General features: G+C 44.1%; 1 protein-coding gene across 1 annotated transcript in view; it reads left to right on the top strand.

The window, feature by feature from the left end:
• LOC309870124 (uncharacterized protein) overlaps positions 1-23,975 on the top strand; it is a 223,488-nt gene extending 199,513 nt beyond the window's left edge. Inside the window, exons 8-9 of the mRNA XM_082742251.1 lie at positions 20,878-20,958; positions 23,696-23,975. Coding sequence (XP_082598377.1) covers positions 20,878-20,958; positions 23,696-23,788 — 174 coding nt within the window. The 3' untranslated portion in view covers positions 23,789-23,975. The remainder of the gene's footprint in view (positions 1-20,877; positions 20,959-23,695) is intronic.
• The last annotated feature ends 1,991 nt before the right edge of the window (positions 23,976-25,966 follow it).

Raw genomic sequence — 25,966 nt, 5'->3', positions numbered from 1 at the left:
TTGATATTCTGAATTCTAGCTCTGACATTTTACAAATATCCGTACTGATGAGGTGCCTGGCAATCAGTAGTGCCTCTATGTTCTCTTTTTAGGGAGAAGTAGACTTACCATTGAGTAGAGAGCCTGACATGGGGCTCGATCCTAGGACCCTGAGATCATGATCTGACCTGACAGCAGACACTTAGTGAATTTAACTACCCAGGCAACTTGAATGCCTGTTTCTTTCCCTAGATTAGTGAATTTCTCAACTACAATTTGTTGAAATCTGCCTTCTTCTCCCCTCTTTCCTCTTTCTGTGGGTCCCCAATTAATCTAATACCAATTTACTTTATGGTCTCACCGATCTCTCAAATCCTCTCCTCGAAATCTAGTAGTTGTTTATCTCTCTTTTCCTCAGTTTTGTTCTCCATCATGTTCTCTTCTATGCACAGATTCTCCCTTCTGCCTCCTTTATCCCAGAACTTGGAGCTCCAATTTTTGTTAAAGATTTCATTTATTTATTCACTTGAGAGAGAGAGTGGGAGAGAGAGCACGCATGAAAAGAGGGAGGGTCAGAGCAGGAAACAGACTCTGCCAAACAGGGAGCCTGATGTGGGATCTTATCCAGGGACTCCAGGATCACTACCTGAGCCAAAGGCAGTCACTCAACCGACTGAGCCACCCACATGCCCTAGACCCTCAATTTTATATTGCATCTCATTTAGATCCTTTTTGATTTCGCCTTGATTAGATTTTAGGTCTTTGATTTCTCCAGAAAGGGAATCTCTATTGTCTTCTATGTTTTTTGCAAACCCATCTACACATTTATAATTGGTATTCTGAGTTCTGGCTCTGACATTTTACAACATTTTACAAATATCCATACTGATTATGTGCCTGGCAGTCATTACTGCCTCTTGTTCTCTTTTTCAAGGTGAGTTTTTCTTTCTTGCTTTTTTGTCCAGAGAATAATGACTAAGACAACAAAATTGATATTTTTAGACAAACCAGAGGACTTCAGAAACTAGGAAAGGAAAAAACAAACAAACAAACAAACAAATAATAAAAAAAATAAAAGGAAAGAAAAAAAAAAGGAAAAAAAAAAGAGAAAATGTAATCAGGCAGGTAGAACAGAGTGATACACCAAGACATGAGTGTATTTTCCTCTGTATGTTAGAAGACACTAGATTTTAAAATTGCAGACAAAGAAAAACTTCTATAAATATGTAAAATTAAGGACAATGAAAGAAGGCAAAAATGAAGAATGTGTATATAAAATGTATAAATGAAAATTTTAAAAGTCTTCAAAAGAGTGGATAAAATAAAATTTTGAAAAGGAAAAAGGATGAAAGAAAAAGGAAATTTTAAACTGAGACTAAAGAATCATGTGTATCAAATGTGGAGTAAAACCCTAAAATTTCTATTTAGTATTTTCTCCAGCGCTGGAGTTTTTCCATTTGAACAATCAGTACACTTGTTATTGGCTGGATATTCTTGCTGGTCCTCGGGGTTGGGGTCTGTTAGGCTGGCTCTAAAATATCTTTGTCCTGGTGGAATCACGCAGCTCTCGCCAGGGCCTTGGCTCTTCTTTGCTTTATGGGCCTTTTGTTTCCTGAAGGTTTTCTGTGCTGCTCTAGAGGACAGAAATAAAAATTGCGGTGCCCCAATCTCTAGATCCAGAGCTGAGAGTTTGAGGCCCCCACTCTTTGGTGCACCCTCAGGGAAACGTAGTCAACCACTTTTGTCTCCCTGTTTTCTGCACACACTCAGTGTTCACCAAGCCTGTGACCAAGCCTTTGAATATGAGGCATGTAACCCCACTCAGAGTCTCCACACTTTGCAGAATCCTGGAGCACAAACCTGCACCATTCCCCCTGGGAGAAAGTGGAGGGTCTATTTGTGGTTCTATCACTTGCAGAGCCTATTGTCTTAGAGCAGCTGCCCGACTATGCCCTTCTTCCTAGTTTATGGCAGCCCTGAGGATAAAGCCCGCTCCTGGGCTCACTGATTGTGGCCAGCTTCCCATTTCCAATGCTTGGGAATTCTGCCATAATCAGGCACTACTATTTATCTGTGACCTTGAAGATTCTGAGACCACACTGTCCCAGGTTGTCTTCATAGGTGTTCCCAGAACGATCTGATAGCTATCTAGCTGAGTTCAAGGGACCAGATGAAAGAGGGTCCCCTACTCGCCCACCATCTTCTGTTCCTCCTGTTAGCACCAGTCTTACAAATACTCTCATCATGCAAGTTTCGTTCATCCTGACCTTATGATTCAGATTGAAAATTTCATCAGCAGTGGGGACAAGAGAGAATATTCGAGTATTAAGCTAGCCACAAATAGACCACCAGTGACTCCCAAGGATAAAATTGCACCTGTATTTGGCAAGATTGCAGATCAGAGGCTGTTTTGGGGGTTGTGGTGGAGAAGGGCCTCATGGAGGACATGAGCACTCCATGGGTATACTGAATGAAGCCCCGCTCCATCAAGCTTGTATAATATTTTCAAGGAGTCTGATGATGGGGGCTCCAATCACGACCATATGCCCCCATCCCTCATGGCCCTGCAGAGGTGCTCAGGGAGGAGGACTGCTGGGTGTATGCAGGTTCATGTGCAGGCCCCTCCATGTGGTCCCATCCAGCTTCAGCCCCCACACTGCTCCGGACAGGTATGGCCTCACATCTAGGATCATAAGGCTATGGAGGTCCCCTCGGTCAGAAATGTAGAAAGTCATTGCTGGGGACAAAGAATCCCAAAGTATGCCCTTGAGGCCACAGCAGTGCTAGCCCCCAGTGCTTCATATACACCCTGTGAGCCCCTTCCAGAATCCTGCCCTTCTTCCTCTACCCCAGATTCCCCTGTCCCTAGAGCCACAGAGATCTGTGTAGTACACAAATAACACACATGCCCAGCCATCACCCCATCTCCAGGCCCACAATTCCCCTGGTATCTCTACCCTACACCACAGAGAAGTTTCTGTGGGGGCCCTCCTCCCTACCTACTTCCCTGTCACCTGTGCTGTGTTTACTCTGCCTCTGAAACATACCCCTCCACCTTTATACTCATATTTTCTCTGCCTGGAACATTTGGCCCCCTGTGTTCCCAGGCTATCTCCTGTTACCTTTATCTCAACCTGAATGTCAACCCTGAGTATGGCCCCTGGCAGCCATCACCCTATTGGAATTCTCTGCAGACCAGAAATTGCAATTCCCAATTGCCTTGTTCTGTATTGCTTGTCCTTGCCTGTCACTGGGACATATGCTCTGGGGGTCCACAGGCCTCACTTTGTTCTGAGTAACCCATCACTGCATCCCACATATCAGAACAATACCAAAGACATCATAGATACTGCAGAGATATTCACTACCTATGTGAAAGTGAACAAAGACTGTAGCATACACTCCCACTTTGGATCAAATAGTGTCATGTGTGTGAGTCCTCCTCCAGATTGCTTCTGGACCCTTTTCTGCATGCTTTGTGTCTGAGACTGACTCCCTTGTCTGCACATCCAGGACCTGTGGGTGGCTGCCCTGCTCCAGCTCTCCAGGGAAGACTGGAAGTCATGGGGGGAGGGGGCCACTATTCCCTGTTCCCTGATATGCCCTCCACTGGCCTCAGCTGATGCCACTTCCCTGTCCTCCAGGCCCAGGGGTGGATACCACCTCCTGTGACTAGAGACTGGGATCAACCTCCTTGGTCCTACCGTCCTCTCTGATGCAGATGGGGACTGTCCCCTGGCCTCTTCATCCTTTGAACCATGTGGGAGATGTGCTTCTGGCTGGGATCTTTGCTGGTAAATTAGGGCACTCTGCTCTGTCAAGAAATTCAAGGAGTCTTTCCTCTCCTCACGAATTACAGGAACACTTTTTTTTTTCTTTTCTTGCAGGTATTCATGTATGTGTAAGCAATTTTGTTTTTAATCATAAAGGAGTTTTTTTTTTTAAAGAATTCATTTTAATAATTTGAGAGAGAGTACAGCTGGAGAGAGAGAGTGAGTGAGCACCAGAGAAGGTAGGGGCAGAGGGAGAAGGAGAAGAAGACTCCCCATTGAGTAGGGAGCCCAACATGGGGTTTGATACCAGGACCCTGAGATCATGACCTGACCTGAAGACAGATTCTTGGTGGACCGAGCCACACAGGCACCTCTGTGTAAGCAATGTTTTAAAACTTTCAGCTCTATTTTCACATTTTCAGTATTCACAATAGTCTATATTCTGCATCATGGGATCCTTGCATGTGTACACAGAAACACATGAGAGGGTGCATTTTTCATCAGAAGAAAACTTTTTATTTTGACTGTGTAAAATTTTGAGTGGCAAATATCAACACTGTTTCAAATAAAGCAACAAAGATTACAAAAAAAAAAAAAAAAGAAAGAAAGAAAGAAAAGAAGAAAAGAGAGAGAGAGAGAGAACCAGAAGGAAATGACTGCAAATTATTATGTTTTCCTATCTGTAAATTTAGCACTAAGCTAATTTTATGAATTTAGGACTAAAATATGAATCTAGGGCTAAGATATGAATTTAGGTCTAAAACATGAATTCAACACTAAAATTTTAATTTATGAGTAAAATAGCAGTTTAGGACTATACTAAGAATGATTTTATGTAGTTTGAATGGGATGTTTTAAGTTTTTTTTTTCCTGTTTTTAAAATTGCATTTTCTTCACATAAATATTGCATTACTTTTGCAGTCTTGTTACAGTAGTCCTAGAGCACAGAAGTGGTCTTGTTTTGAGTGTCTCTATCCATGTCGGCCTTTACAGGATGCTTAAGTTGGTGGAGGTAATTTAAATCAAAATCCCATACCTATTGTATAAAATTCTAGCACTTCTGATGGGGGAAACTATTCATGAGAATAATAACAAAGTTTATTTATATATGCAGTAAGAGTTATAATGGTGTACTACTCAGAGTAACTGTGGGAATTATTTAGAAATAGTAGCTTCACTAGAGACAGAATAATAAGACATTATTCACAAAAGTCCATGCAGTTGGTGAACAGGGGTGTGGCTGTTCATAACCCAGCTGTCCTGAGCCTAGTCATACCTGCAGGGGACCCCAGGTCCCTGTACCCTCATAGTGGGACTTCCCTCCTTCCTGGGGGCCTAGCCAACCCAGGAACCCCCTCACACTGCTCAGCCTCTGCAGGCTGCGCACGGAGCAGCAGGAGCAAGAGGGTCAATCATAAAAAGTGACCAGCCTGCAGTCAGCATCTCCTCAGGTGGTCATTTTCTCTCCTCAGCTCCTGGAACTTTCTCTCGCTGGATACAACAGCCACCCAGCCCTTTGTGGCTCTGTTGTGATGGAAGAGGACAGCCTGGGATAATAGGTGCTGTTGATCTCCATCTCATGGGCCATATCTTGGGCCATGTTCCTACAGTGGTTGTGAAAGTGGCAAGTGAAGGTTTTATCTCTATACACACTGGTCAGTATCTGCGTCATTTCCAAGAGCTGACCTTGCCCTTGAAAATGTTTTCTGTGAAGTTGCAGAATGTGTTGGTTCTGTTCTTCCTGGGTTTTCTGAAGTTTTAGCTTCAGCTGCTCAATCTCACTGTCAAGCCATGAATTTTCCTGTTGCAGAGATGCGTTCTGGGTTTGGAGACTGTGTATTTGTAATGTCAGCATGGCAATCTCTCCCCTTTCAGCCCTCAGTTGTCTGATTCTGTCTTGGGGTTTACTTTCAGGACTTGGAGAGAAGATATGGAAGTCAGCAACATCAGTGACGCCCTTCAGATCCACGGCTGCCCAGGGGGCATGGTGATCAGCATTTCCTCCTCTCCTTTTTTGTGGGATTCCCCAGGTTGTTGCACCTGTGTGATCTGCAGGGATGTCAGGAGAGGGGACTGCATATAGCCTGGCTCCTGCCCTGGGGGATTGTGACTGGCTGGCTTGAACTTTGGGGATGTGCTCCATGCGTGCTTCGAGGGCTCCAGCCTTTCTTCCCCCTCCTTTTTAGCCCTCTCTGCCTCCATCATGGAATTTATTGCTTGAGAGGTTCTAGTTGTTCATTTAAATCTGTGTTTTCAATGTAATCACTCATTCTTTTTTTACAAGTTGTTCTCCATCCTTCTCCAATTTTCTCCCAATGGGTTTTTCACCAGTGACTTGGGACAATCACAAGGCTTTGAACCCTTCTGTGCCTTTTTCAGAAAGTTGGCTGTGTCCCATTGTTACCTGCTTAGGTCTGTATTCATTGCTGACAAGCAAGATGTTTTTAATATGTCAGTGTAAGGGCCTATTTAACCAGAGGGAGCCATTTTTTTGTTTATGCAGTAAATTTAGATTGACCCTGCCCCTCCCAGAGGAACTTACTTAAAAGCAAGTCTGGGAAACCAGTCCCAGGTAGCAAAGCCCAGATACAAGGGCAGGTCAGGCCAGCTGGAGACATCCAATCAGTGTTGTGTGCATACTGTCTCCCTAACTACCAAGGAGAGTGGGCCCCATCTTTTGGGTGCCAATTCTGACCAAGGGGATAGGCTAGTTCAAATATCTGTAGGGTAAATTAAAATTCAATTGGCCACCTGTGTGTGACCTAGCATGACTGTGCAGTTTTCTCTGTGTGTTGCAATCTCATTGGCCACCTGTGTATGGCCAGGCTCAAGCCTATGGCCTTTGCTCTATAAAAGTTAGTCTGTGAGGCTGTGAGGGTTTGTAAGAGACGGCCCTGACCGATTGGTTTGATTCTCAATGCTTGGCGTGAAATAAAGCTTTGCTTGACCTTCACTTTGTATTAGTCTTGCTCCTTTGATCACGGACCCATTATTGGGGGAAACCTCTCATTGGGGGCTCATCCAGGATCAAATGACTAGAACTGAGCCAGCATCAGAATTTCTGTGAGAAGCCTCTGGAGGTAAGATCTCGGGATCCTGTCTGTCTGTCTCGTTGTGGAGCTCCAAGGTATAGCCCACTGGGGAGAAGCTGGATGCAGCCATCTTCCCCAGGGCTGGAGTGGATGTGGGGATGCCCCATCCCTCCACTGGTAGATCGTCAGGGGGTTCAAGTTTTCCTAGGTGGTCAGGGGGTTCAAGTCCCTGTAGGTGGTCAGGAGATCAAGAAAGTCCCCACTGGTGGCATGTTCTGGATAAGGACCACTGGGCCTGTGGTTGTCTTTGTCTTGTCTTTTTGTTGTCTGTTGTGTTGTTTGTTGTGTTTGCAGGGGACCAAGAAAGTCCCCACCAGCAGAAGGCTCTGGATGCAGATTGCTGGGCCTGCAGTTGTCTTTGTCTTGTCTTTTTGTTCTCTGTTGTGTTGTTTATTGTGTTTGGAGAAATGAGGCAAGAGGGGAGTAAGGGACCTGTGACCTTACTCACAGTTGTAGTAAGGTGTAGTAAGACTTAAGGTGTTCTTAAGTCTTGTTCTCCAGCATTTCAAGGATTTTCAAGGTAAAGCCATCCAGTCAGGTGACAAGGTTTACCCAGGAAAACTAAAAACACTCTGCCAAATAGAGTGGCCCATTTTCTCCACAGGGTGGCCACTAGAGGGAATGTTTGCCTTGGTTCAGATCTACTCTACCCAGAGTAAGGTCTTTGATCTCCATTGAACCAAATACCATACATCGTGGCCTGGCGATATCTGATAGAAGAGCCACCATCATGGCTCAAGTCTCACCTTCCCCCTTCTAATGAAACCATCTCTCTCCCTCTAAGGCAGGTTAGATCACCAAAACCAGAACAGAAAGATGAGGGGGAACCAGGGAAGAAGACCATCCTACCCCCGTTGGATGAGGAGGATGTGGAATTCTCCCCCCTATCTGTCCCCTAAACCTGACTTGGTCCCGAGACGCCCTTACCAGTCTACCTCATACATGGTCAAAGTCCACCTATGGGACCACGAAGCAGAAATACTGCCCTGATCCTTCCCCTTTCCTCTATCCCCCTCTGCCTCCCTCTACCTCACCATTTGTGCTGATGCTGCCTCTTCATGAAGTTGCTCTACTGGACAGGAAATGGTGGCCCCACCTAACCTATATCCCTTTCTCCTCTTCTGACTTCTATAACTGGAAGGCCCAACACAAATCCTTTTCTGTCCACCCTCAGGATTTAATTAGTCTCTTGGAGACTGTCTTTCTTACCCACCAGCCCACCTGGGTGGATATTCAACAACTCTTTATGGCTCTCTTTAATGCAGAAGAGAGGGAGCACATCATGTGAGAAACCCATAAGGTGATAAGTGAGAGACTTGGCAGGGACCTTGATCCCTGGAAAATGGAGGACTACTGCCCAAAGAAACCCCCTGACTGGGAACCAAACTCTGATGAAGGTAAGGAGAGCCTATGCTTCTACCGCCAGGCTCTACTGGGAGGCCTCTGTGCAGCTGCAAAGAGACCCATTAATGTATCTAAAATTAGTGTGGTGACTCAAGGTAAGAATGAATCTCCAGGAGCTTTCCTAGAAAGGCTTATTGAAGCCTATAAAATGTATAGCCTGATTGATCCTCAGGCACCCTAAAATCAGAGGGCAGTGAATCTTGCTTTTGCCAGTCAGTCATCCCCAGATATAAGGAGGAAACTTCGGAAAATTGAAGGATTTGAAGGGAAGAATCTGACTGAGTTAGTGGGAATAGCAGAAAAAGTATATAACAACAGGGATGCACAAGAGGATGAAAAACAGACAAAAAAATTGGTTAAGGTTTTGACATTACATGAGGAGGGGAGGGTACAGGTGGAAAGAAGTCAATGGAAAGGGAAAAGGCAGGTAAGGGATGGTAAATGGAAGGAAAAGCCTAAGCACAGAGAAGGCAGGCAGGAAGACTTAGATTCAGATCAGTGCACTTACTGTAAGGAAAAAGGACATTGGGCCAGGGAGTGCCTCCAAAGGAAGACGGCAATACTGGCCACCAGAGACTGAAGGGACCATGGTTCAGAGCCCCTCCCTGAACCTCGGGTAAAAATTGAAGTGGAGGGGAAACCAATTGATTTTTTGGTGGACACAGGAGCCCAATTTTCATCATTACTTAAACCTATGGTAAAAATATCTGGAGAGGAAGTCGGGGCACAAGGGGCGAATTGCCCAGAAAGACATAAATGCACAACAGAAAGTAATTTAAATATGGCCTCGGGAGTAGTCAAGCATCAATTCTTGGTCCTCCCTAATGCTCTGTATAACCTGATGGGAAGAGATCTCCTCCACAAACTATGATCTGGCATTCAGTTCTTGGAAGGAGATATGATTGTAACCTTGAGAAAACCCACTGTGGAGATGTTTGTGGCAGCAGTAGATGAAAACCTTCTTTATGAACCAGTCTCAGAACGAGAGGAGACAAGAGAAGGGAGCCTTCTTCAAACCCTACAGATCGAGTTTCCCGAAGTCTGGGCAGAAGGGAAGCCCCCTGGCTTGGCCAAGGGACAGCCTCCAGTGGTGGTACAATTAAAAGCAATGGCCACGTCTGTTCATATCCAGCAGTACTCCCTCCCCTGGGAAGCAAAGGAAGGGATCAGGAAACACATTAACCTCCTCTGAGGAGACGGGATCCTAGTTCCTTGCAAGTCTCCATGGAACACACTTTGCTGCCCATCAAAAAGGCCGAGACTGGGAAGTACTGACCTATTCAGGACTTGTGGGAAGTTAATAAATGGGTTGAAGATATCCACCCAATAGGGCCTAACCCCTATACCGTCCTCTCCCTCATGGGCCCCCAAACAACTGTCTATACTGTCTTAGATCTCAAATATGCATTTTTCTGCATATCTTTAGCAAAGGAATCTCAGCCCCTCTTTGCTTTTGAGTAGTCAAATCCACAGGAAGCATTCCGAGGCCAGCTCACCTGGACAAGACTTCCCCAAGGGTTCAAGAATTCACCCACTATCTTCAACGAGGCCTTACACAAGGATTTGTGTGTGTACAGAACCTCCAACCTGGGAGGCACTCTGTTACAGTATGTTGATGACTTGCTAATAACCACTGAAGACTATGAGTCATGTTTGCGTGGGACAAGAGCTCTCTTACAGACTCTGCAGGAAAAAGGGTATCGGGTGTCAGTGAAGAAAGCACAGCTCTGTCAGAGCCACACCACTTATGTAGGCTTTGATCTCCACGAGGGGGTGTATTCACTGTCTGAGTCCAGGAAACAGGTGATCACCTGATACCCCCACCCCACTATGTCCCAACAAGTGAAGGAGTTTCTTGGGACAGTGGGCTACTGTAGGCTGTGGATACCATGGTTTGTGGAGATTGCCCAACCTCTCTATGAACTGGCAAAAGGGGGGCTCACTGTGGTAGAGTGGGCATCTGAGGCAGAAGGAACATTTTGAGAATTACAAACAGCCTTACTGAGTGTCCCAGCATTGGCCATCCCAGATGTTACCAAGCCCTTCTTCTCATATGTGGATGAAAAAGCAGGGGTGGCCAAAGGAGTTTTGACTCAGATTCTGGGGCCTTGGCAAAGGCCAGTAGCCTATCTTAGCAAGAAAGTAGATCCAGTAGTGGCTGGGTTCCTCCCTTGCCACGCATAATTGCTGCAATGGCCCTCCTGGTCAAGGATGCAAGTAAATTGACTTTGGGTCAAAATCTCATCTTGACCGCCACTCATGCTATTGAGGGCCTTCTTTGGACTCCCCGAGATCAGTGGATGACAAACACCTGAGTGACGGGGTATCAGGCCCTCCTTCTCAATGAACCAAGAGTGACCTGGCCCCAGCGGTGCTAAATGCAGCCATGTTGCTGCCAGAGGAGCTGGCTGACCACCCACACGACTGAGGGGAGGTCCTAACCCAAGTCACAGGAATAAGGCAGACCTCAGAGACATTCCCCTCCCGGATGCAAAGATGACTCTGTTCACAGACGGGAGTAGCTACATGGTCGATGGAAAGAGGTATGTGGGGGCTGCGGTGGTTTCCCCTGAGCAGGAACTCTGGATGGCAGCCCTGCCACATGGAACCTTGGTGTGAAAAAGCAGAGCTAATTGCACTCACCAAGGAACTGTATATGGCCAAAGGTAATCCACCAACATCTATACAGACAGCAGGTACACCTTTGCTACTTTCCATATACGTGGGGCTATTTATAAAGAAAGGGGCTATTTGGGACCCAAAAGAGGTGGCCATTATGCATTGCCGGGGACACCAAAACGGGACTGATCTTATTTCAAAAGGAAACCAATGAGCAGATCAAGCCACAAAGCAAGCAGCCCAAGAAACAATGCAAGAGCTGGTTACACTCCTAGCTTCAGCCCTACCAGAGAAACTGGACTATTCAGAGGAAGCTTTAAAGTATTTACAAAAATGGGCTAAATTGGACTATGAAGGGGACTGGGCCAAGACTAAAACAGGAAAGTTAATTCTTCCTTGAAGACTAGGTAAGAAGTTAGTAGACCAGATGCATCAGGGTACTTATTGGGGATACACAAACTCAAGGAGCTTGTAGGAAAGCAGTTCCAGGTTTATAAATTAGGGCATATGGTTCTGGATGTAGTTGATAGATGTGCTCAGTGGCAGGCAGTTAATGTGGGAGGAACTAGAATGGGAAGAGGGAAAAGAGAAAGAGGTAAGGAATCAGGAAATTTATTGGGAAATAGATTTTACAGAGATGAAACCCAGAAAATATGGGCACAAGTATATGTTAGTTTTTTAGATACCTTTTCAGGCTGGGTAGAGGCTTTTTCTGCCAAACATTAGACGGCAGGAGTGGTAGCCAAAAAGCTATTAGAAGAGATAATTCCTAGGTTTGGACTGCCTCTCACGATTGGGTCAGACAATGGCCCTGAATTTGTGAGTTCAGTCTCACAGGCCTTGGCCAAGGCTGTGGACAGTAATTGGAAACTACATTGTTCCTACTGGCCCCAGAGTTCCGGGCAAGTAGAGAGAATGAACAGGAATCTTAACAAGACCTTGACAAAGCTAATTCTGGAGACTGGCGGTGGATGGGTGGATCTCTTTCCTTTCACCCTCCTCAGGGTGGGGTGTACACCCTACTTAAACAAGATGACCCCATTTGAAATAATGTTCGGGAGACCCCTCCCCACCCCCACTCTGCCCTCTACTACAAGAGGTTGCTTTAGCAACCTGACTGATCAGTTTGTACTCCAGTCACTGCGAGCATTACAGTCTGTCTTAAAAAGAGCCCACACAGGGATCCAAACTGCCCACACTGAGACAGAGATGGAGATGGAACCACAGCCTTACCTACCTGGGGCCTTGGTTTGAATATGTTGCCATCAAGTGGGAAACATGGAGCCTCGCTGGAAGGGGCCATTTACTGTCATCCTGACCACCCCCACTGCAATAAAAGTAGAAGGCATCAGGGCCCGGATTCATGTGGGTCACCTCAAACAAGCCAAGGACAAGGACGTCCCCCAGAGATGGAAGCTTCAGCCGATGGGCTTCACTGACTGTGGACTAAAGCTAAGACTCAAAATACTATGAATTCATTGTTGCTCCTATTGTTACCTGTTTGAGTAAGAGCTTCTAAGTCACCTCAAAATACAACAAGTATAGGTGGGAAATTAGACAAACAGAATTAGGAAAAATGGAAAAGGTTATGCAAAGCAGTGAATGGCTAACTCATCAGCCGACTGTGCACTAAGGTTACTTTTTGACCCCTGTATTATAAACGTCCTAAAGTCATTTGTACAAAAGAAAATTAGAGCGATAAAAATGTTAGTCTTACATGCTTAATATAACACCTTACAACAGGAGAACATAGAACTGGCTGAAAAGTCAAGGATTTGACTAATCTCCAAAGAAAAGTGGAGAATGTAAGGGCCTACCTAGCCAGAGGGAGCCATTTTGTTGTTTATGCAGTAAACTTAGATTGACCCTGCCCTTCCCAGAGGGACTTACTTAAAAGCAAGTCTGGGAAACCAGTCCCAGGTAGCAAAGCCCAGATACAAGGGCAGGTCAGGCCAGGTAGAGTCATCTAATTAGTGGGGCATGCATACTGTCTCCTTATCTACCAAGGAAAGTGGGCCCCGGCTTTTGGGTGCCAATTCTGACCAAGGTGATAGGCTAGTTCAAATATCTGCTAGGGTCAATTGATATTTAATTGGCCATGCATGTGTGACTTAGCATGACTGTGCTGCAGTTTTCTCTGTGTGTTGCAATCTCATTGGCCACCTGTGTGTGGCCAGGCTCAAGCCTATGGCCTTTTCTCTACAAAAGTTAGTCTGTGAGGCTGGGAGGGGTCACCTCTTTCTAAGAGATGGCCCTGACTGGTCAGTTTGATTCTCAATGCTTGGCATGAAATAAAGCTTTGCTTGACCTTCACTTTGTATTAGTCTCGCTCCTTTGATCACAGACCCATTATTGGGAGACCTATCAGGAGGACTGTTCACCACTGTGTGTGGCCTGAGGGCATCATTGGCTTATGTGGTTGATCCAATATGCTCACTGCCTCCTCCATAGACTTCATGGCATTCAGTACATCTTTTCCTCAGTGCCTTAGTCCTTCTTAGAGCGAGTTATCTCCTTACTAGGAAAACGGGCATGACAGTACATACCAGCATCACCCAAGACAACACAGGGAGACTTGGGCTGTGTCTCCAACTTCCAGAAATCTTCAGCAATGTATCCTACAACTGCTCCAGGACCAGCTGTTCAGCGGATGTGGTGGCCAACAGTGGGCCCTCCATGGTTATGTAGGGCTTCACACCTCTGCCTCCAAATGCCAGTGTCCTATGGCCATAACTGACCATTAGAACTGTGAGGAGGGTCTATCTCTGGGTTAGAACCCTGGCAACCATGGTAGATCAGCTGTGTTGGGGGAGGGGATTCCAGACAGATCCTAGAACACAGTTGTCAGTAACTTTGTTGTGAAGTAGAAAGTGACCTCAATCACGCAGAAACTGTTGGTGGTAGAATGGCTGATCCCAGCCTGGAGCTCTGCCACTCCCAGCCCACCTGGCCCTTCAGCAAATAGGGGGTCAAAGCAGGGCTAGGTCATGTCCATCTATGTGCACAAAAGAAGTCAGGGCTGGGTGTTATGGCCTCCTTACCATGCAAGGCCCATTTTCCTATCTGAAGGTTCCCTCTACTGCAGGGACTCTGGTCCTCCCTGTAAAGGACACAGCGATCTCCTTTCTCTGAGTCACCCTTACTCCTTTATGTGGCCATGGTGGGCCTTCCCACAGGAAGGTGACTGTGGGTCTGACATGGAGGGTGTCTCCAGAGGTATTAACTAAGAGATCAGGATTCCAGTCCTCACAACTCAGAAGAAATCAGCTGGGTCCGGCAGGGTATTACAGTTTCATGGAGTCTGTGGAGACAGTGTGTCCTTGTTCAATCCAGGTGTTCCTGCAAGGGGGTGACTCTGCCACAGGGTGACATAGGGACCCAGCCTGTTTTTTCATGTGATGCTCCTTCTATAGTCTTTGTCTCCCATGGAGGGCCTATGGGTGGCCAGTAGCCTTTCCTCCTCACCTGATAGTTTGGGGTCCATGATGGAGCCTGGGAGCAGCCTCATCACTCTGGGAAGGGGTGGGAATGTCCTGCCCTTCTAGGAGGTTGGGCTGCCACTGAGCCCTGGATAAGGGACACTTTTTGTAACCCTAGAAATGGATGGAGGAGCCTTCTAAGCCTAATTCAGGGCATGGTCACTCAAAGAGCTTCCCAGGGGGCTAAGCTTCAGTGGTTAGGCAAGGGTTCTGGTGTGGATTTATGTTAGGAAATGGCAAAGCCTGGGGAGTTAGTGTCCTCACTCTGTTGTGCACCTGCAGACTGGCTGGGGTTTGGCTTTGAAAACCATGTCTGGGAGCATCTTCCTGGATGTTCTCCTGCAGGATGAGTGGTTGAGCAGTCCAGTCTGTGCATGGGAGTCAGGGCCCTCTTGCAGGTCTCTGATTCCTGAAGTTCTTTTTCTTCAGGCTTCATTTCTCTCAGATAGTTAGCTGATAGTGCTTGGCATGAACGTTGCTGAGGAGAAGAACCGTGCTTTCTATCTCCAGACTATGTTTTACAAATCTAAAAGATGGAGGAAGAGATGCCTTATTGTCTGATCCCATTCAGAAGGTCCAGTGGTCCCTCAACAGGCAGAGACTTTATTTCAGGTGACAGACTCTGTGTTGGGCTTGAAATGAGATATATAGGAGGGGCAGGGAACAAAAGCACCCATTTCTTTCAATTTGTTAGTTTGTTTGTTTAGCATAGCTCTTTATTGATAGATTTCTTCCTTTTTAAACATTTAATTCAATTCTCCAACATACAGTATGTCATTCATTTTAGATGTAGAGTTCAGATATTTATCAGTTGCATATAACACCCAGTCGTCCTCACATCAGGTGCCCTTCTTAATGCCCATCCCTTGAATACCCCATCTCCTACCCAGCTTCACCCTTGAAACCCTAAGTTTGTTTCCTAGGATTAAGAGTCTTTCATGGTTTGTCTCCTCTCTGATTTGTTTCCTTTCAGTTTCCCCACTCTTATGAACCTCTGTGCTGTTTCTTATAATCCATATTTGAGTAAAACCATAAGATACTTTTGTTTCGCTTATTTTGCTCAGCATAAGAGCTTCTAGTTCCATCTACAATGAGATAAATTGTGTGTATATACCACATCATCTTTATCCATTCATCTCTTGATGGAAATCTGGGCTCTTTCCGGTTGGCTATTATGGACATTGCTGCTATATACATTGGGGTTAAGGCCATTTTGTGTCCCTATATTTGTATCTTTTAGGTAAATTGCGCCCTAGTATTGCAATTTCTGGGCCATAGGGTAGATGTATTTTTAACTTCTTGAGGAACCTCCATACTATTTTCCAGAGTGGTTATATCAGCTTGCATTCCCACCGAATGTTTAAGGTGGGTTCCCCTTTCTCTGCATCTTCACCAACATTTTTTTTTTTGTAATTTGTTAATTTTAGTTCTTCTGACTCGTGCTTAATTGACTGAGCCACCAAGGTGTCCCATGCTTTCATGAATTTTTCAATGTCTTTAATTTCCTGGTTGACCAAATCATTCTTTATTGGATACTCTTCAACTTCCATTTATTCCCATTCCTTCTAAATTTCTTCTCATAATGGAACTCCAGTTTCAAAGCATTGTGGTCTATAAATATGCAGGGAAGGATCCCATTCTTTTGGTACTTGCTGACACTTCATTTGTGATATGTTCTGGAGAATTTTCCATGAGCACGGGAGAAAAATGTGTATTTTGTTGCTTTAGGATTACTGGTCTGAATAGATCTGTGAAGTCCATCTGGTGTAGTGTGTCACTCAATGCCCTTGTTTCCTTCAGTTTCTGTTTGTCCTGAAAGCTCTGTATCTCTCCTTCTATTCTGAATGACAGCCTTACTGGATAAAGTATTCTTGGCTGCATATTCTCATTGAACACTCTGAGTGTATAATGCCCATCCTTTCTGGCCTGCTAGAGCTCTATGTATAGCTCTGATGCCAGCTTTACTCTAATATTGTTTCAATTTATGTTATCACTAAACTCTTGAATCCTCCCTTCACGATCTGGTAGTTCTTTATGTGTCTTTTCCTCAGCTTCTTTTTCTCTGTCATTTTGTCCCTCTATATCATTAATTCTCTTTTACCTCATTTATCCTAGCAGTTAGAGCCTGCATTTTGATTGCATCTCAATAATAACCTTTTTGGTCTCAACTTAAACATATTTTAGTTGTTTTATTTCTCCAGAAAGGGATTCTCTCTTGCTTTCCATACTTTTTTCATGCCCAGCTTGGAATTTATAATCATCATTCTAAATTCTAATTCCAATATTTTACTTATGTTCATACTGATCATGTGCTGGGCAGTCAGTACTGCCTCTTGTTCTCTTTGTTGAGGTGAGTTTTTCCATCTATCATTTTTTCCAGAGTAGAAAAATGAATGACTCCAGAGTGTAATGACCCCAGAGAAATTCACAAGAAGCAAGTCTGAAGAGACTTGAAATTAAAAAAAAAAAAAAAAGAAAGAAAGAAAAAATAGAAAAAAAAAAAGAATATAATCAGACAGTTGAAGAGAACAGGGCCATACTTTTGATTCTGGGTGTATTTTGGTCTGTTTGTTAGTGGAAACTGCATCCTATAATTATAAAGAAAGAATAACTTACATATATAATTAAATACTATGAAAGCAAATAAGATAAGTGTAAAAATGAAAATTAAAGATTTTAAAAAGGAGTTGATAAAATAAGAATTTGGTTAAAAAATGAAAGAGAAGAAAATTAGAAGATTAAGGAATAGTGGAGGAAATCCGCAATAATTTTGTATACTGTGTTCCCCTAGTACTGAAATTTGGAGTTCTCTATGATTGTTTAACTTGGGCTTAGATGGATGTTCTTGCCGATCTTCTAGGAGAGGGGCTTGTCATGCTGATTCTCTAGTATATTTGCCCTGGATGAAATGACACCACCCTTGCCAGGTCCAAAGGCTAAGTAATCTGCTCCAAGTTGCTCTATATGGCTTTTTTTTTTTCCCCCCCGAAGGCTTTCCTCATACCTTTGGAGGATGAGAATGAAAATGGCGGGCCTTGCAGTCTGTAGTGCAGGAGCTGAAAGCTCAAGGTTCCACTCCTTAGTGAGTCCTCAGGGAAAAGCAGTCAATCACTCCTGTCTCCCTCATCTCTCTCTGTAATTCTCTGTGCTCCCCCAGTCTGTGACTGTTTCTGTCTCAGGCATGCAACCCTGTTTTTGGTCTTCAAACCCTGCAAACTCCTGCTGCACACTGCACACTGCTGCACTGCTCCTCTTGGGAGGAGAGCGGGGATATTACCCATTCTGCTACTTGCTTGGCCCCTCCTTGGAGAGCTCTTGACCCACCATTGCTGTGGTTCGTGGTTTATGGCAACCCCAAGCTGAAAGCCTGCTCCTGGGCTCACTGATTATAGCCAGTTTCCCTGCTTTCATGCCTGGGAGATCTGCTGCACTCAGACCCCCCCTCCACCTATCTTTCTGTGACCCTGAGGATCCCGAGACCACATTGTCCCACCTAGGATTCCACCCCACTTTGCTACCTGAGCACCTTTCATGCAGGGATGTCCCTCACTGGAGCAGATTTCTAAAAGTTCTGATTTTGTGTTTTGCTGCTTTGCCATTTTCTGGTAACTGATTTGTTGAGCCTCCCTCCCTCTGGTTTATCTTTCCATATATCATCTCAGATTCACTTCTCTGTACCTCCTACCTTGCAGAAAGTGCTCACCTTTCTAGAGTTGCAGCTGTTCTTTTCCTTAGATCTCTGGTTTAGCTTGCAGGTGTTCAGAATGGTTTGATAGCTATCTAGCTAGATGCCTGGGATCAGATGAAACTAAGGTTTCCTATTCCTCTGCCATCTTGGACTATCTCCCCCCAAAAGTGGGGGGAAATTCACATGGGTCTTTCAGTGTTCCACCTGAAGGCCCCTTCCTGGCCCTGAGTAATTCAGTGTGATTCTTCTGTTTTGTTACAAGACTGAGACATTTAGCTTGATTTCCTTGTCTTTTCTAGATGACACTGCTCTGTTCCATGAATGTTTTTTTTCTTGTTGAGTGTCTTCACCTTATCTTTTCTTTCTTGCCCATAAAGCAGAAGTAGTCACTTCTACATTAAGGATGTAATTACCCTCACTAAATGGAATAAAGAGATAGGAATATTTGGAAAAAAAAGAAAAAGAAAAAGAAGGGAGAAGGTACATAGTTCACTAAAATTAACTCAACATAAGAACTATTGCTACAAAATATTTTTGTCCTCAATTTTTAGTCCTGGGTATCAGGCATCCTCCTGTGTATGACTGAGTGTACCTTTAGAAGTAACAAAGGCCAGATTATGCAATTAAAATAGAACAACAGTGAATCCATGGCTCAAGGGGAAAAGTGTATGTGTGTTTAGGATGTCCCGGTCAAGTTCACTCAGTTTGCTGAGTTTTCGGTTTTATCATTTCCTCATCATCTCTTAGTGCCTATACGGATGTTTGGTAATATGAGGACACAGTTTAAAGAGATCTCTTTTCTACATTAGTGAGCATTTGGAATTCAGAAAAGATTTTCAAAGAATTCTGTACTTTATTTTGGATTAAAATAATGGATTTTGATCATGAGTGTTAACTTGAAGAAATTCTCATTTTTTAAATAAATATGAGGTAAAATGAATAAGGAAAATGTATAAAAAATGATGGATTACAACACTTATTAGAAGAAAAAAATTTATTATTTTAAAGAATACAAGTTTAACTCACTCATGAGTATTTAGTTCATTTTCCCCTTTTACTTTCCAAAAGTTAACAGACTGTGCTCTAAGTCAATGAGCATTTATATTTGCAATTTAGACAGGGTACGTCTTATCGGGAAAGAGAGACAGAAAATTATTTGGGACAGCTTGGATGTTATTTTAAGATGGTAGTTTAAATTAAAAGATAGTAATTCAGTATTATAACAAATGTTTTCAGTTAAGTCATACTTAGAATTCAGGAAATTAAAATGGAATTACTGCCCTTTAAAAAATAGTAGTAGTTATAGTAGTGGCTATAAGTATTGTCAGAAACTGCTGTGGTATCAATACTTATGTCACAATGGGTGGACAGTGAGATGATGATGGGGAGCTTGGGATTCTGGACAGAGAAGCCCAATCTGTGTTGGATGACATATTGGGGCATAGTGTGCACTATGGGCTCTTCAAACTGCTACTGTCAGAACCCTAATTCTTTATCTTAATTTGCTCTTTTTAGGCTCTGGCACACAAATTGTTCTGTGCTATTGCTGGCTTGTTTAGCCACAGAAGCCTGAGAGTCTTAGAATTGGAAGATTAGTCTCCTGGACATGGAGGAGACATTAGCAAGCAGATAATCCAGAGTCCTTTCATATATAAGGACTATGGAGATTAAAAAAAAAAAAAAAGCAAATTGTTTTTCTTGAGTCCTATCATGAAGTGTATCACAAGGAAAGTCATGGGATTCTGGTTTCTTGAGTCAAGGGCTTGCTTTACATAACCAACAGACTGTACAGTTTCACTCATTTACTTAGTGAAAAAATGGGGGCACAGAGGACAAATAAAGAGTTTAATGATATTGATAAAGAAAGTAATTCCATTAATACCCTATTTTCATCACTAGCCTCACCTCTAAAAGCCTTTTAAAAGTAACATTATGCCATCCTGATCATTCCTTTGAGCTTGGTTATACCAGCATTTATATAATATTTATTTACTTCTTCTTTTCTCATTACCATACTATTTCTTAGATGTTAGCAGTTATTACCAGTTATTTTAAATATACATAATTTATTCCCACTTTTTAAAAAAGATTTTATTTACTTATTTGACAGAGACACAGCAAGAGAGGGAACACAGGCAGGGGGAATGGGAGGGAGAAGCAGACTTCCCACTGAGCAGGGAGCCCAACATGGGGCTTGATCCCAGGATCCTAGGATCATGACCCGAGCTGAAGGCAGATGGTTAACCACTGGGCCATCCAGGTGCCCCAATTACCAGTTATTTTTACATACAATTTATTCCCTGAATGGAGTTTCAGGTCACAATGGTGTGGCCTTCCGCTTTTTTTTTTTGTTCTCCCAAAGTGGAAACTGTAAGGGCCTGGTTGGCCAAAGGGAGTCATTTTGTGTTTATGTAGTGAACTTAGATTGACCCTATGCAGTAAACTTAGATTGACCCCGCTCCTCCCAGAGGAACTTACTTGCAAAGCCTAGATACAAGGGTGGCTCAGGCCAGGTGAAGACATCCAATCAGTGGGGCACACATATATCTACTAGGGTAAATTGAAGTTCAATTGGGCACCCGTGTGTTACCTAGCAGTTTCTTTTTTTCTGTGCGTGGCAGACTTAGCATGACTGTGCAGTGTTCTCTGTGTATTGCAATCTCATTGGCCACCTGTGTATAGCCTGGCTAAACTACTTCTATAAAAGTTCGTCTGTGAGGCTGGGAGGGGTCGCCTCTTTGCAAGAGTTGGCCCTGACTGGTCAGTTTGATTCTCGATGCTTGGCGTGAAATATAGCTTTGCTCGACCTTCACTTTGTATCAGTCTCGGTCCTTTGATTACAGACCCTAACATTGGAGGGGGCATTTGGGTTGAAACAACAAGAACTGAGCCAGCATCGGAATTTTTGGGAAAAGCCTCTGGAGGTAAGATCACGGGATCCTATCTGTCTGTCTGGTTGGAGTTCCAGGATATGGCCCACTGGGGAGAAGCTGGATGCAGCCATGTTTCCCAGGGCTGGAGTGGATGGGGGGATGCCCCATCCCTCTGCTGGTAGATCGACAGGGGGTTCGAGTCCCCCTGGGCATTTGGGGGGTTCGAGTCCCCCTAGACTGGTGGGGGTTCGAGTCCCCCTGGGCAGTTGGGGGGTTTGAGACCCACTAGACAGTCAGGGGGTCTGAGTACCCCTGGACGGTTGAGGGGTTCACGTCCCCCAAGGTGGTTGGGGGATAAAGAAAACCCCCACCAGTGGCAGGTTCTGGGTAAGAATCGTTGGGCCTGCGGTTGTCTTTCCCTGGTCCTTTTGTTGTCTGTTGTGTTGTTATGATTGAAGGAATGGGGCAAGCAGAGAGTAAGGGGACTCTGACTTTCATCTCTCCATTCTTCATAATAGATGTGAGGCTTCTCGCTCACTCATTTCGTGTGTTAAGGGCTATGACTGGAGCCAACTGGGGTTAGTCTAATGCTGGGTTAAGGTGCCCAATGCTGATGCTCATTGGAACTGGGCATGGAATATGAGTGCCTAGTGGGCCACTTTTGGTAAGCAGAACTGGCACTGCGGGATGAACTGACCTCGAGACAGAGACTTTAAGGAATATTCCCAAGCAGCTGCCGAAACTCCCTTTGTTTTGGGGAATTCCTTGCCTTCTCTGGCCCGACGTGGATTGCCTAGCGCCTCCCCCTTGCTGGCGGGAGAGCATGGTGTCTGAAGTGGAGATGGTTATTTGTCTGTCTCAAGGTTTTAATTGGTAATTGTTAAAGTGGCTTCCAAAGTCTTTGGTAACCTGAAACTGTGAAAGGTTGCTTGAATAACAAATGGAATTAACTTTGTTGGACATGTAGGTCTTTTTTTTTTTTTTTAAAGATTTTATTTATTTATTTGACAGACAGAGATCACAAGTAGGCAGAGAGGCAGGCAGAGAGAGATAGGAGGAAGCAGGCTACCCGCTGAGCAGAGAGCCCGATGCGGGGCTCGATCCCAGGACCCCGAGATCATGACCTGAGCCGAAGGCAGCGGCTTAACCCACTGAGCCACCCAGGCGCCCCTGGACATGTAGGTCTTAACAAAATGGGATAAAATGCTAGAGCGTTGGCTGCTGGAACTGGGTTTGTGCTTTTGAAATCTGCTGGTGAACACGTTCTGTGCTTAACTGATTCATAAATTTGCCATCTAAAGAATTCTGTTGTAACAACTCACAATTGGTTTATATTTAGTCTTCAGTAGAGGTTAAGGTATTTCTAAGAGTACAAAATTCTGTTATGTGTAATTAAGACTGATGGAAATGAGAAAAGCAACTCTGTATGTAGAAAGTAGGAGATATGTAAAAGTTTGAATCTGAAGAGTGCCTAACTGTGTGAATGTGTCTCTATGGCTCCACCGCTTCCGTTACAGTCTGAGTGGGCTGCACCCTGAGTCTCGCGGGGCGTCATATGGCATAACGGTCATCTACTCCACGGAGTAGCCTGGTCCGGGGTTTATACGGACAGACCCACGTCGGGCCTAAGTTCCCACGAGGAATGCAAGCAGGACAGCATCTGAAAGATCCCCCTCCCTTTGTCTGCGACATCATTCACGATGGGAGCGAAACCTTGTAAACTCATTATCTGCATATTAAAAAAAAAAAAGACACTGGTATAGAAAAGCTGGTTTTCTCTCTGTTTAAAAAGACAAAGTTTCTTAAGTTAATTGATCTGTTATGGTTTTCTCTTTGCCTGCCCAGAAAATTCAGTTTCTATGTTTTGTTTTATCAGGTGTTTAACATCCCTAATTATATTTAGGCATGTGTTTTAAAACTTTCTAAGGTTTTAGCAATTGTTAACAAGATTTAAACCAATGATAAACCTTGGGTTACATTTGGGAAAATGCTATCCATTTCCTAAAGTTTTAATATGTTGATAGATCATCACTTGATAGTGTGATTATGGAAATGTTACATGTCACAGAAGTAACCTGATTTTCTTGCCAGTTACATTGTAAATTCTTATCTCACCAGCTTTTTACCATATCCTGAGTTTTTGTCATTTGTAATTGTTTTAATTCTCTTGTAAGATAAATTCCGTCTCAAAGAAAATTCATATGGGAGACTTTCAGGACAAATACAGGCCTTTGATATGTTGAAATCCTGGAACTGAAATGGGTACGAATTTATAGAAGTAAAAGTGGCATTCGGACTAAACCAGAATTATTAACATGAGACTAGGTGAACTGAAAGATTGTAATGTTGTATCTCTTGATGTTTTGTCTTATGTTTTCTCTTCCAGACTAGGGAAATTTTTTCTTAAGTTATCTGTAACTTACAGAGATAAAATGTAGTCATTTGTAAACAAATCAAGTTATTTAACTCTTTCTATCTGAACCCTCTGAAACCAAAAGGTCTCAGCAAGTATTCTTTCTTCCATGGCAATCAGTCATTTACATAAGTTCAATAAGAATCCCTTCTCCTTGTAACAGGACACAATTGGAAACACTGGTTATTTTACCATGGCTTTAACTGAAATGTCATATTTGAAAAGACTCAGATATGACTAGACAACTTAAAGGAAATAAGGTTGACTTTATAAAACCTGGAACTGTAAAGCCCTTTGGAACTGTTGGCCTGATACCTTGTTTACAGAGTTTCCAGCAGCCTCACCAGGTGAGTAAAGGATGTTACTTCCTGGCAGGTGCAGGAACCTCAGGATTCTTTGGGGCCCTCCGGAAGAGGAATTAACCCAAATCGACAGGTATTGCATGCATGTCTGATGGCAAGTATGTAGCTTGGCTTCTGGCCTGGAGAGGCTATCATAAGTTCAACCTACAGATTCCTTACGAGAAGTTCCAGCAAAGCAGATTCTAAAAGATTTATATAATCCCTCACTGTTCTTGCTGAGCTTATGTAAATAATTAGGCCAAGGTTGTTAAAACTGGACTTGTTTTTCAAATAAATTAGTCCTGATTTGGCTATCTCTGAAAACAAGGGTTATTTTAGAGAGAAAAAATTATGTTTTAATAACATACCTTTATGGATGTTAAATTCTAGATTTGATTGTCTTTAAATGTTTGTTTACTTAAGCTAGACAAGTTGAGGTAAACTTCAAGGAAGTTGCACGATAGCTCACTTAGATGATCTTGCTTTGTCAGTCAGTCAGCCCCAGATATAGGAAACTTCAGAGAATTGAAGGATTTGAAGGGAAGAATCTGACTGAGTTAGTGGGAATAGCAGGAAAGGTGTTTAACAACAGGGATGCACAAGAGGATGAAAAACAGACAAAAAAAACTGGTTAAGGTTTGGCATTACATGAGGCAGAGAGGAGATGGGTAGGGGATAGTAAATGGAAGGAAAAGCCTAAGCACAGAGAAGGCAGGCAGGAAGATTTAGATTCAGATCCGTGCACTTAGTGTAAGGAAAAAGGACATTCAGCCAGGGAGTGCCCCAAAAGGAAGACAGCAATGCTTACCACCAGAGACTGAGGGGGCCATGGTTCGGAGCCCCTCCCCAAACCTTGGGTAAAAATTGAAATGGAGGGGAAATCAGTTGAGTTTTTGGTGGACACAGGAGCCCAATTTTCAGCATTACTTAAACCTATGGGAAAACGATCTGGAGAGGAAGTCGGGGTACAAGGGGCGAATGGCACAGAGAGACATAAATGGGCAACAGAAAGGACTTTAAATTTGGCCTTGGGAATAGTTAAACATCAGTTTTTGGTCCTCCCTAATGCCCCATATAACTTGATGGGAAGAGATCTCCTCCGCAAGTTAAGAGCTGGCATTCAGTTCTCGGAAGGAGGCATGACTGTAACCTTGAGACAACCCACTGTACAAGTGCTCATGGCAGCAGTAGATGAATACCTCCTTTATGAGCCACTCTCATAACCAGAGGAGACAAAGTGGGGAGCCTTCTCCAAATCCTACAGGACAAGTTTCCCGAGGTCTGGGCAGAAGGGAAGTCCCCTGGCTTGGCCAAGGAACAACTTCCAGTGGTGGTACAATTAAAGGGGACAGATATAGCTGTTTGAATTTGGCAGTACCCCCTTCCCTGGGAAGCAAAGGAAGGGATCAGAAAACACATTAACTGCCTCCGAGGAGACGGGATCCTAGTTCCTTGAAAATCTCCATGGAACACACCTTTGCTGCCCATCAAAAAGGCTGAGACTGGGGAGTACCAATTTGTCCAGGACTTGTGGGAAGTTAATAAATGGGTTGAAGATATCCACCCAACAGGGCCTAACCCCTATACCATCCTCTCCCTCATGGGCTCCCAAACAACTGTCTATACTGTCTTAGATCTCAAATATGCATTTTTCTGCATATCTTTAGCAAGGGAGTCTCAGCCCCTCTTTGCTTTTGAGTAGTCAAACCCACAGGAAGGGTTCCAAGTCCAGCTCACTGGACAAGACTTCCCCAAGGGTTCAAGAATTCACCCACTATCTTCGACGAGGCCTTACACGAGGATTTGTGTGAGTACAGAGCCTCCAACCCAGGAGGCACTCTGTTACAGTATGTTGATGACTTGCTAATAACCACTGAGGACTATGAGTCATATTTGCGTGGGACAAGAGCTCTCTTACAGACTCTGCAGGAAAAAGGGTATCGGGTGTCAGTGAAGAAAGCACAGCTCTGTCAGAGCCACACCACTTATGTAGGCTTTGATCTCCACGAGGGGGTGTATTCACTGTCTGAGTCCAGGAAACAGGTGATCACCTGATACCCCCACCCCACCATGTCCCACCAGTGAGGGAGTTTCTTGGGAAGGTGGGCTACTGTAGGCTGTGGATACCATGGTTTGCCGAGATTGCCTGACCTCTCTACGAACTGGCAAAAGAAGGGCTCACTATGATAGAGTGGACAACTGAGGCAGAAGGAGCATTTCGGGAATTACAAACAGCCTTACTGAGTGTCCCAGCATTGGCCATCCCAGATGTTATCAAGCCCTTCTACTTGTATGTGGATGAAAA

This window comes from Mustela nivalis (assembly GCF_964662115.1).
Source record: "Mustela nivalis genome assembly, chromosome: 1".
NCBI lineage: Eukaryota > Metazoa > Chordata > Mammalia > Carnivora > Mustelidae > Mustela > Mustela nivalis.
This window is presented reverse-complemented; position numbering and strand designations above follow the sequence as displayed.